Source organism: Amphiura filiformis, chromosome 11 (genome assembly GCF_039555335.1).
Source record: "Amphiura filiformis chromosome 11, Afil_fr2py, whole genome shotgun sequence".
In the NCBI taxonomy this organism is placed as follows: domain Eukaryota; kingdom Metazoa; phylum Echinodermata; class Ophiuroidea; order Amphilepidida; family Amphiuridae; genus Amphiura; species Amphiura filiformis.
Genome location: NC_092638.1, coordinates 49,270,436 through 49,283,613, shown reverse-complemented (window position 1 = coordinate 49,283,613; position 13,178 = coordinate 49,270,436). Strand labels below are relative to the sequence as shown.

The 13,178-nt window shown below is 40.9% G+C and overlaps 1 protein-coding gene across 1 annotated transcript in view; it reads right to left on the bottom strand.

Annotated features, from left to right (window-relative positions):
- LOC140163739 (uncharacterized) overlaps positions 1–13,178 on the bottom strand; it is a 51,423-nt gene that overhangs the window by 1,778 nt on the left and 36,467 nt on the right. Inside the window, 12 exon segments of the mRNA XM_072187056.1 lie at positions 1–1,033; positions 1,105–1,320; positions 1,500–2,009; positions 2,817–3,685; positions 7,205–7,366; positions 8,534–8,857; positions 9,347–9,450; positions 9,935–10,110; positions 10,563–10,630; positions 11,376–11,511; positions 12,322–12,410; positions 13,028–13,069. Coding sequence (XP_072043157.1) covers positions 1–1,033; positions 1,105–1,320; positions 1,500–2,009; positions 2,817–3,685; positions 7,205–7,366; positions 8,534–8,857; positions 9,347–9,450; positions 9,935–10,110; positions 10,563–10,630; positions 11,376–11,511; positions 12,322–12,410; positions 13,028–13,069 — 3,729 coding nt within the window.

The window sequence follows — 13,178 nt, the reverse complement described above, 5'->3', positions numbered from 1 at the left end:
TTCAGAGGGGCGATCTGGTCTATTCTCTCCATGTGCAGCTTCTGCTTTAGCAGCATCAATCTTTAACTTATGCTTTTTCTTTTCCTTCTTCTCTTTCTTCGACTTGGTCTTTTCCTTTGATTTTGCCTTCTCATCTCCTTCCCCTTTGTCCTTCTTAGATTTCTTTGTTTTGCCGTCAGCTTTAGCTTTCTTCTTGGCTGGTTCTTCTTGAGAGCCATCATCCGATCTTGATCCAGCTTCAGCTTTGGCTTCCAGTTTGCGTTTTTTACGTTCTTTCTTTTCTTCCTTCTTAGCATCGGGTTCTTTGTGCTTTTTCTTCTCCTTTTTGGGTTTCTTGTCTTGTTCAGTAGCAACAGCTACAGGCGGTTTTGGTTCTGCATTTGTCTCTATACTGCCTGTCGCAACAGATGGTGCTGCCTCTGTTGCAGCAGTCTTATTTGCCTCTGGTTTTTCTTCAATTGTTTCCTTATCTTTCTCCGCTTTGTCGGGCTTGACAGTTTTCTCATCTTTGGTACTTGTGCTTTCGGAATGCTTGCGCTCTTTCTTTGAACTTTTGCGCTCGCCACTTTTCTCCGCACTTTGCTTATCCTTGACCTTAGCTTTTTTAGAGCTCTCGTCTTTAGCCTCTGTTTTATCTCGGTGTTTGTGACTATGTTTAGTGTCCTCATGACCATGTTCACGTCCATGGCTGTGTCTAGTATGTTTTGAGCTGCTGTGCTTGTCATCCTTTTCCTTGTGTTCTCTCGTCTTATCTTTCTCGCCCTCTTTCTTCTTGTCTCTGTCGGTTCTTTCTTTACTTCTCGCCTTATCATGTGACTTTGATTTTGTTTTATCCTTCTCCTTATCCCTCTCTCTATCTTTACTTGATCTATGACTATACCGTTTGCTAGGGGAACGTGACCTGTGATGTCCATGGGAAGTCGACGGTAGAGATCCACTGTAATTTCTGTCATCGGGAAGATGTGGGGCGGTGGCCTGCCTTCCCAATCTTGTTGAGTGTAAGGCGGTGGCGCTAGAGATGGTGGTGGATAGTCATACCTTGGTTCACGGTCGTAAGGTGCATCGTATCTATCATCGTAAGGAGGACGATCATAGGTGTCATACCTGGGTGGAGGTCCTGGTGGACCAGATGGGGCGGGAGGGGGAGGGTAATTTCTATCGTAATAATCTGGACGATCATATCTCGGGTCAGGTGGTGGAGGACCACTATCATAGCGTGGATCATATCGTGGCGGTGGTGGTGGCAGCGGCGCTGGTGGCAACGGCGGTTCATATCTTGGCTCATAATGCGGTGGATGGTGATATGGCGGCGAACGCTCCCTAAATCGGGGAGGTGATCGTCCATATGAAGAGTAACGATAGCCTGGTGACCTTGACCGTTCTCTTCTTGGCATGTACGGTCTGGGTCTAAATGGGGACCTTTCTCTTGATCTTGTGCGATTTCTCCTGTATCGTGGTGGTGACCAAGATCCTCTTCTCTCCCGTGGCCGCCTTAGTGGTGATCTCGATTTGGAGCGCACCGGTCTTCTTTCTCTGTCGCGTTCTCGTTCCTTTCTCTTGACCTATTCCTAGAGAATGACCTTTTACGTGAACGTGACCTTGTTCTAACTCTTGACCTTGACCTAGATCTTAACCGGTTTCTTGACCTTGATCTCGACCTTGACTTGGATGGGGACCTAGACTTTGATCTGGATTTTGATCGTGAACTTGAGGAAGAACTAGAGTGTGATCTAGAAGTACTACTTGACCAAGAGCTTGAGGAAAAAGATCGGCTACGACTGGAACCAGATGAGCTTGAACCCGATCTCGAACTACTTGATGATGATTGCCGAGGTCTTGTCTCACGCGCCAACATTAGGGCAAAATCCGCTAAAGGATCACTCGCCTGTGCTGTTGTTGTTGTCGTGGCGGCTGCTGCTGCCGTCGTCGCTGCTGCTGGTGGTGTTGCAGCTGCTGGAGGTGGTGGAGTAACAGAAGGTGCCTGAACAGAAGGTGCCTGCACATCTTTCCTGTTAAAAACAAAACAAAAACAAACATTTCTATCCATTATTTGGGTTTCTATGAAAGTAGTACTGTCATTTCTTATGCTGTAACTAATAACAACGACCACCTCGATTCAGATGTAAAGATCACATATCACCCCAATGGGCTATTCCAGTTGGAATACATAACATCCCATATGCAGGCACGGGACTACGCATTTATGAAAAAGTCTGGAAAAGCGTGTAAAATTGGCCAAAAACACCTGAAAATGGGCTGAAAATAAATAAAACTGCGGGAATTTTGACATCAAAAAAGACTGGTTCCAGAGTTTTGGCTGGAAATTTTCATGCCTGCATATGGAAGACATGACCTTTATCTCCCACCCAGGGGGTGTAGCTATCAAAGTCAGTCATTCATTTAGACAACTCTATTTTGAAATTCGCACCACTTCCTGTGCGGGAGATTAGGATCATGCCTTAGGGTGTATGGATTTCAACTTGAACAGCCCAATGTTGCACAATTGAGTGTAAAACAAACAATGATCAGAAGTGCATGTGGCTTCAGCACTTCCAAAATGCAAGTAAATAATAAATCAAGAAGTTTGGATTAGAAGTTTGGATTAGAGGCAAATAAAAAAAAATTAAGACTGATTTAATGACATGAAACGATTCCTCCGATCAATTATACTGGTATAAATCCCTATGAAAAAACAGGTCATTCCACGTTCCACATAAAAAACTCCTTGATGTTTATGCTTTGTAATCATGTAACAGTAAATGTTTTAACCTGTCTGAAGGTCTAGTAAGGTAAACCATAACTTGTTTATTACTCACTTGAGTCTATAGAATTCCTGCTCAGTCAGTGGTCTTCCATCAGGTTGGGTCGGTAGGTGCGTAGGCAATGGCGGTGCTGGAGCACTAGGCCGTGCTGCAGGCCCTGGACCATACGGCCCTGGCGGTGGTAGTGGCTGTCCCTGGGGTGGCACTGGTTGGCTCGGTGGTGGTGGGCCTGGTGGATAAGGTGCCCTCGGTGCTGGGCCTCTCATTCCTGATGGAGCTCCTCTCATCAGCGGTGCCCCTCTCAAGCTAGCTGGATGAGGACCTCTAGGTCTTGGTGGTGCTGGGCCTCTCATACCGGGTGGTGGTCTTGGTCCTCTAGGACCTGGGGGTGGTCCTCTGTAACCTGGAGGTGGTGGACCTCTAGGGCCCATTGGACGAGGGCCTTGATAATGTGGAGGGGGTTGTGGTGCCATGGATGTTGGTGGTGGTGGGCCACCATGCATTGGAGCAGAGAGGGGCGGTACTGCCATCACTGGCCTTGATGGTGGGGGTCCATTCATCGGTGGACCACTCATTGGAGGACCACCTTGCGGTGGATATGGACCTTGATGGGGAGGAGGTTGATGATGAGATGGGGGTGGTCCATATCCCTGAGAGACTGGAGGTGCATTTGAACCTGGTGGTGGCCCCGGATGATGATGTTGTGGTGGTCCGCCATACCCCTGATGTGGTGGAGGTGGCCGAGGTGGGGGATTATATGGCATCTGTGAATTTGGTGGCGGGCCACGTGGCCTGTAGTCTCTGTGGGGATGCGGTGGTCTTGGTCCTCTTGGATGTGGATATCTTGGTCTGGGACCTGAATGCCGGTATTGGTGTTGACCAGGATGAGGAGCAGTATATGATTGCACTTGCTGGGTATTAGTCTGTTCAGAACAAAAGAAAACACAAATAGAATTAGCAAAATACATCTAATATTACATCCATTTCATTTTAGGGGGCATTTTTAGCATTACAAGGTCTAGCCTGGAATCCAGAACATAGACCCTATTGCTTTAATAAACATTTGCATAATTCTTACAGAATTACGTAAATCAAAGGCTGACAAATATGACTGTGCCCCCCAAGACACCGTCATCATCCCTATATCTTCGTGTTAAAAATTGCTGTGATAGTACGATGAATCCTCACGTTTTTCAACAACTACGCATGGTGATTTTATTCGAGATAGGCCGTGCAACTCAGGCTAAGCATACAATTTGAGATTTTGAGCGCCTGCCACACTGTTTCTATTCTATGTTTTACGATTTTCGCATGATCAACATATGGCTGGCCGTAACCGCCACAATGTGGAGCTGCTACGCGTAGCTTACTTTTCGCTTCGCGGAGCTAAATTGACCAGTCAGTGGATGCATCCTCGTTCCAGAGAGAGAAAACTCTTGCCAAAATTAATGTTTACTATGGGGATTTTAAATGAATCGATTGTAAATAAACCACGACCAGTTGTACAGGATCAATACCATTGTTTGATTAGTGTATAGTCAATGTTACCTTGCATGCATGTGTAATATGTGTGGCGTGTTTGTTTGTTTGTTTGTCTACTGTGTCAGGCCAGGATCACTGACACCCACGGTACTGATACTCTCATACTATCACGGTGATCATATTGTTGAATGTTGTTGACTTAAAAATAATCATGATGCAGTCATGTCTACAGTAGAACTCACCACGACCTTTGAAGGACTTAAACCCTATTAAAAGCTATTAAACCAAGATAACACTCAATGAAAACGGCTCAACTATGTTACATCAGATCTTCTCTGGTTAAATACACACTGCACTTGTGTCTGTTTTACCTGTGCAATGAGCAATGAGCTGGTATTATAGTTTCAGTTGGGTGAACGATTATAAAGCTTAACGCAAGGTAACAATACTGTGGGCTTTTGTTTACGAAATGAGACAATAGTCTGCTTATTGTTAACCAGCGTTCTTGAAAATGAGAAGCTTAATGACTTAACACGGTTTAGAAATAATTTCTTCATATTTATTGGTACAAAAGTACCAATATTTCCAAACACCTAAATTAGCTAAAAATTTAGGACATGTTACAAAACTATATTTTCTAGAATTTCAGAGAATACTTTAAATATTGGCGGTTATTTTTTACACAGTAGTGACGTCAACTAGGCAATGGCCTATACTTCTAACATACACTATTTGTAGAGGTCACGCGTCAATGGTGAGCGCACTGAGTATTGTGTATAGGAAAGCGGACAGTAACTATAGTATGTATGGCCTACTACTTAGAGAATAAGCGATAGAATTTTATTTTGCCTATCCTCTACCGTGTGATGAGCGACAGGCAGGTCCAATATTTTGAGTAGTGGATGCCGGCGCAGCCGTATCCACTACGATAAAAATATTGACCTGCCTGTCGCCTATCATAGGTAGAGGATAGGCAAAATAAAAATGCCTATCGTTTATTCTCATTCTTAGTCAGTTAAATATTATTTTAATAACTGTAAACAAATTTTTTAAGCAAAAACTAAGTTACCGTCATAAAAAACTCCCCTCATTATAAAATGAACGAAACTTGTTTACAACTTCACGTATTCTGTTGAGCGTATTGCTAGCTCGTTCGCGTATTCCGCACTAGTCTACGCATCCAGCGCGATACATACGCCAAGCACCTCTACGCGCAGTGTTACGCATTATCAAGACGCATGATGACGTGGGGTCATCTACGGCCTGATAGACGGCACCCGAAATCATGCGATTGTCCAATCAGAAATGTGTCTACGAACTAAACCACTCCCACTGACTAAGAATAGTATATAAAGTAAATCCGAACTGGTTTGCAGTTTGCTGAAGGTCGAATTCGCAGGGACACCGCGCAAGTTATACAAATTAGCTCCCGGCGATACACTGCAGATCGCAGAACTGTGTGCATAGTTTACCACCACTCTGCCTAGCTATATAGTTATGTACAATACTGTATGAGTTTCTTATGAGTGCATGTCCATCTTAATAATAAGTCAGTTCGTACTTTTCATAAACTACTTTTTGAATCATAACTTTCGTGACCGAGGATATCTTCACGTAATGAGTAAGTCGTACTTAATTAGTCAGTTTTACCTCCGAGTAATGAAAAACTCTAACATGATCATGATTGGTCAATTTGGCTCCACGGAGCAAAAAGTCAGCTACTGCGTAGCAGCTCCACGTTAGGCGGTTGCGACCTACCATATCAGTATCCCATATGATATTTCTATTGCAAGAAAATTTTATTTGTTGTCAGGTTTTATCTTAAATACACTAACTGGAAATTAAATACACTAATTAGTGAGGACCGGTATTTTGCTGTGGATATGTTTAACTGCAATTTGCGGGTAAAAAATTTGAAATCCTGAGTAAAAATTTTGATCATATTCAACTCTTTGAGAAAAAATTTATATAAAAGAATGCATGTAAAATCCAGCTGCAATACAATGTACATTATTGACACACTATCACTCTCTTTATCTACGGCAATAATAGAATATCGATTTCAATCGAATTGAATACGATGCTCAGTTTTGAGTTTGTAGTTGACTACTAAGCGACCTAAGCGATCGATTGCTAGCCAATCAGATAGAACTCCTTTTCTTGCGTTCGGTGAAATACCAGTCGCCCGTCGCTCACCAACGGAGTATTAAATTTATATTTATCGAATAGGAAGTCGACACTGTGCCCCGTTTACAATGTGAAAAAGTTGCAATTCAATTTTCACCTGAAATTCAATTCAATTACAAAAGAGCATTACGTTGTTGGCAGGAAAAACTTGTCATTGGCCCCTGAACATGTTTAAAGCAAAACCTCCAATCAATGTAACATGTTGGCATTTTTGTTTTAAACATGTTCAGGGGCCAATGACAAGGTTTTTCCTGTCCAACAACGAATCAGCCAAATCCAAAATTAAGTTGCCGGTTTATATTAGCACACAACACAATTTGATATACAAAAAAAGTTTAAATCCAAATTTAAAAGATGTCCTCACATAATATTTGATACGGAATTTTTTAAGTTGCCATCATTATTCGCTGTCGTAGTACACGTTAGAATATGACCATTGCTAGATCAACTGGCTCACGCTTTCTTTGTTACAAACCACTGATCACAACACAAAGCCCATGACATCAAAATTCGGAACAGGTGTATGAGCCCAGGCTTGAACCAGTAACCAATGGTTACTAATGTGCACTACGACAGCGAATAGCGACTCAACCTGTTTAAAATGTTGTCAATAAATTTGACCGACATCAAAAGGGTCTCAGTTGAAATCGAATTGCAACATTCCAAGGTAATGTGAGCAAGGTTTTTTTATGCTCATTTTGTGGGAGCAGGCGATTGTGAGTTGAGGCTTTCTGGCTCTCAACCCTCGATATACAGAAAGGTATCAAGCTTACCTCTGAATATGAAGTCTGTGCTCCATCCTGGCTAACCGGTGACGAATGGTAGTTCCTATCTGGTCCTGAAGGTGAGGAATGCGGTGGATGATCTTGACCAGGTGAACGTCCTGCAAAGTTCTCCGATGGGGATTTCTGGGGTAACACTTGTGAAGGCCGCTCCTGGATCAATAGAAAAAGACAAATTAAAGTTAATGAAGGGGTGTTCTGTGGTTCTATTGGGGTTGGAAAGACACACAATTGTCACAGGAAAGCCCATTAGTTTGATATTCATGGGGGCGGCGGCCTCGTTTGCCAAAATTGGGAGACGAGGCAGTATTATGCCATGCCCATGATTTATAAGTTCCCAAAGTAAATGCATTTATCTACAGACTGAGGAACCATTAATAGCATTTTTTATCTTCTAATTTTTTTTAATTTGTGAGATAGTTACTTTTCTTAACTTTCATTTTTATTTCTACCTTTATTTTTCCTAAATGATTGTCGATAAAGAAGTGGGAGAGATACGGTTTGAAGTACTGGGCCTATTATAATATTCTACAATGCTCCAATGCCATTAGCTTCCTTGAAGAAAAAAAAGAAAGCTTAGTGGTTAGAGCGCTGGTCTAGATACCCAGGTCCCAGGTTCAAATCCTGGTCAAGGGTGACTTTTTGCTTCCTTGGCCTACTCGAGGGCAATAAATTACTGCTTTTAAATCAGTATGCTCTCTAAGTATAAAACACAGTTATCTGATTGCAATTAAGGGGGTACTACACCCCTCTATAAATTTGTGTCTATTTTTGCATTTTTCTCGAAAACTAATAACACAGTGGTAACAAAAGTTATGTATATTATAGGGGCAAGGAATCCAATTACTACACTCAATTTCAGTGACCCAAGACAAGCGGTTTGTTCTTTATGATCAGAAATAAGGTACCGCTAGGATGTACGTCGTTTCCTATCATATATACTGAACCGCTTGTATTGAGTCACTGAAATTTCAGTGTAGTAATTGGATTCCTTGCCCCAATAATATACATAACTTTTGTTACCAGTGTGTAATTATTTTTTGAGAAAAATGCAAAAATAGTCACAAATTTACCACATGGGTGTAGTACCCCCTTAACAGGGTTCGAATTCATTAAAAAAAATTGCGTAGCAGTTTTTGGCTAATTCATCATAATCAGGATACTTCCATAATACTAAAGCACTATAAAAAGTGCTATACAAATGCAAAATTGGGTAGCAGTTACTTCAAAATGTGGAGCAAACTGCTATGCGATACAGCCGAATTCGCACCCTGCCCCTTAATAAAGCAGGAACCATATTTTACAGGGGGCATAACTTACAGCTTGTTGAGGTTGTGGTGGTCTGGACTGTTGCGGTTGAGGTGGTCTGGACTGCTGAGGCTGAGGTGGAGGCTGTGCTTGTACTGTAGCTGGAATGAAGTGAGTTGACGGGGTCTTCTGTGGGGGAGGTCCTTCTTGCTGCTGCTGCTGTTCTGGAGGTCCCGTGGGTTCACTGGACGGAGGGGCTTGTTGTGTGGGAGGTGGAGCCTGCTGTTGGGGTGGTGGAGCAGCTGGTACAGGAGTAGGTGGCTTCCTGGCTGGTCTGGGAGGCTTTGGTTTCACCTTTCTCACAAACCCGGTTTCATTCTGGAAATTGAGTGCCGCCTATATAGAAAAAAACCCATAAAAGCATTTAAAATCATACCTGTAATCATATCTGTAATACTTTTTCTGTTTATATACATGAACCAGGTAAAAACTGCACACTACTGAACAAACGTCTGGTCTTGTCTGTACATGGGTATGGTGGAAATATATTTGTTCAGGAATTAAGTTATTTATAAAGATCTGCCAACACGGATGCACATCCAAAAAACAAAGAACAAATCTGAGTAATCATGGTCAACCAGGAAGTCCATGGTTCTCTCTACCTACCAGCATATTGCAAACAATGTAAAAATGCATATAAAATCATGACTTGTTTGCCAGGGTAAAGTCATGTAACAGTTATTTAGTAAAAGGTCAAGCGGGTGTGTTACAGTTTGGCGCCTAGCTTCAAATATGCAAGGTCCTCAGTTAGACGGGAAACAATTTTAGGTGCAAGTCTTCACAAGTATGTTTGTGGGGTGTGGAGGGATGTGTGATTTTTCTTACCTGACGTAGCTTCTTGTTGGCAATAAGGGAATCAGGAGAGACATCATATTCTTGACACGATGGGCACTCATGGTCATCGGTCTCCAATAATGCATTTCTGATGCCTATAAAAACAATGGATAAATCCAATAAAAATAAACAAAATAAACTCATAATAATATGTGATGTGCTTAGACAACATATTAGGGAACAAACTGAAAGAATGAAAAAGCCCCATGTAACATTCTAAAATTGAGCTTTCTTTGGAGAAAAACTTATTATTATTTTAATAGGGATTTACACATGTGCAAAACATGTATGTGACATATGATCAAGAGGAATGAGTTGGATGTTGCTAATATTGTTTTTGAGATATTAGCAAAAGCAGTGTTTAATATTGATAAATTGCTCATAACTTAGTTATCCAGATGTCCCAATTTTTATTTGCATCAAAATGTAATATTTGTCAGAAAACGATGTAAAACATTTTAATTGAAACATGAGACTCTTTCCCCTTGATCATGTCACATATTTTGTTTCACTTAGCAAGGTATACATTTCCAATTTGCTAAACGTTGCTCAAGATTGTACAAGAGAATCGCAACTTACATTCATCACAGAAGCTGTTGCCGCAGCACGGAATGACGACAGCGTCCACTACCAGATTGTCACACAGGCTGCATATAAGCTCAGCAGGTATCTCAATCTCCTCCTCTTTAAACGGCTCCGGCGAGTTGCCGCGCATAAATGGCGGCCTCTCCTTTTTGATTGTGCGGTACGCTTCCCTGTTAACACAATGAAGAAAAATTATTGGTTACAGATAATGCACAGTACAAAAATACGATGAGTATGATAAGGCGTGTGCCTGTGCATTTTTATTAATTATAGCCTTTGACTTAAGCTGAATTTATGCTCCATCGCCCTCATTGGCTAGAAGCCAATCACTTTTCATTTGGGTATAAATTCAGCTTAACAGGCAAATGTGTATTTAGTCCTCATGCACAGAGTGTGATTGTTGTATTAATATGCAGACAAATTAAAAAATGAGTACACAGTGCACTCGTAATTACAAAAAACAACAACTTTGTTTAGTTCTATAAATGCATGTACATGGAGAGTAGTGGTCTACAATATTTTAAGACTTATTTTTTGTCCAACATGACCTACAAATGCATATTTCAAGAGGATGTTATTTTACAAAAAGTTAAAGAAGCTCATAGATGTCTTCAATACTTACTGTGAAATGGTTGGTGCTGCATACACTCCTGGTCTGATCTCCAAAGCGCCTACTTGTTTTGAATCTACCTGTGTCATAAACACTGTGGAATACCAGAACTGTTAGGGCGCACTCGGTTGCTGTAGAAAGAATACCTTTGTCGTTCCTCCTTTGGCTGTGGATATGAAAGAGATCAAACATTTTAATTGATCATCATATATATTGGGAAAAAGGTACATGGACAGCTCAGTGGAAGGTAAATTTAGAACAAAGTTTGTACTAAGAATGCTATAAAGCAGCAGCTTCCACTTAAAATTTACTGAGACTGATGTCACTAACAGATCACAATCGAACTGGTTCATGGTCAAGTGGTGGCCTGCATACAACGCTCGTCATGGCTATGTGGAACAAGCTATATGGCAGTTCTACAATTATTTTGCTCTTTTAATGATAAAATACCTTTCTTTAATTGAAATTTTATCAAAGAAAAAAGTAATTTTTTTTAATGGCCTTTTCAATTTATCTAGATGCCAAAGATCTGTTAAATTATCTGATAATTTCATGATGATTTAATTAGAGAGCATGTATTGAACTGAAGGCCTAGGCTATTATAATAACATCACTAAGTACTCTTCTCCATCAGACTCATTAGCTCAGTTGGTAGAGCATCAGTCCAGCGATCCGAAGGTCCTAGGTTCATATCCTGGATGGCCAGTGAAAAAATCACTGGGTGTCACTTATGTATGTGGAGACTAGAGACTTGCGTTAAAAACCTTTCTCATATTTAATTCAATTAGTTTTGTGCCTGCATCAGGGCGATTCTATTAGACTTACCATCTGTGGGCAATTGCGAGCCATATGCCCTGGCTTGTTGCATTTGTGACAGACTCCGTATCCTGGTGCATTTGTGTTCGACCCATGGTTGCCGCCTCCTCGATAATAAGATCGATTGTACCTTGTGTTGACATATCTGGTGACAGGAAAGGACAAAGAGTGTGTGAAATAATGCAAAAGTTCACCATGATTTTAAACCAGAAGAGACATTAACCCTGTCCCAGTGCAAGAATTGGTTGATCCTTCATGTAATCATTTCATGTGAGCAAATCATAACCCTAACCCTAATTTGGTGTAAAATTACATGAAGGAATAACCAAAGCAAATATGATTACACACCCAGATATTCATGCACAGGTCCCTGTTTCAAAGTGCTTGTTTGGTACACAGCAGGGTCGTAAGTGAATTCCAGTACACATTTACAGGTTCTGCTTACTTTTTATCTGCTTAGACCCTTTTCCCACTAATGACTCAACATTTCACATGCAAACCACTTTTCTGAAAACCCAAACATTTCAAAAACTAGCAGATAACTACTCCATTTCTTACCCTTGGTGGTGCAAAGCATTGTGAAATACACTTACTTTGCAGCTATTTTGTGAGAAGGGTCAGTGAGTCTTTGATACCTCCTTTGCTCTTGGGTCAAATTAAAACATTTTCCAATGTGGACCCCTTAATATCCTTATGCAAGCATAAATTTGAAGCTTGAACCTACCCACCTCAAGCCTCTGATTTGATGCCGATGATGAAGGTCACACTTTATTTGGTCAATCATCGGCATTGAATCAACATCGATAATATGTCGAGGGCTTGAGGTATTTAGATCAGAAATTTAAAGCAACTTCAGTGCTCACCACCACCATAATTCAAACCCTAAAACATAGCCCGATCTCTTTGGGTGTTAACATTTATTCTGGAAGGCTTGCTGATAGAAATGTAATCTTACTTGGATGGGTTGTATTGTTCTGTAGACTGGAATATCATAGCAGCTATCTTATCTTCTTCTGATGCATTAGCATTTGTCAGGTCAGATTTCTGTACAGGGAAAAATATACATTGTTAACTAACAATTCACAACTCGAAATACTTGGGCTAGCTTTCAGGGCAATTAGTTTTCAATACTGTGTAAGTGGTGATTTTTGTGTAGTTATTTCACGATGTGGAGAGAGAAACTTTTAAGAATTTTATTTTTATGACTGCCCAATCCTGTCCTATATATGTGACCAGCTCCAACAAAACCCGGAACAAGTCGCCAGGCATGTTTTTGAGTTATAAGCCTTCGAAGATGGCATTCCCGTAAAAAAAAAATCAAATTTTGGAATTCTTAAATTTCATGGTATTGGACCTTGGGACTGAGTGGACTTTCAAATCCTTGAAAGTACTTATTAAAAAGAGGTTTTTAAATCAATAACTGACAGTTGAACAATGATAATCCCTATTCAATCCTGTGTAAGGCAGGAAACAAATTAGCACATTACTCAGACTACCAATTTTTCAAAAATATTAAGATATCATACAAAATTATCCATATCTTGAAAACTATTGAGGCTATGTATATAATTTTGGTGTCATTTTGCCAACATGTGCACTGCTGCACACATTTCAATTACAAATCCCTGTGTAAGTACTGCCCTTCATCCCTGTTCACTCACCTCTTTCAGCTGTTCAACAGTTAGACGAGGTTTATCTTCATCCTGTGTGCCACAAAAGGTAGTTTCAAGAAATGGCATGGGTTATGCAAAGCAACATGTACAATTCAATCATTTGGTTCATGAACAGGTGCATTTATCAATGATAACACAT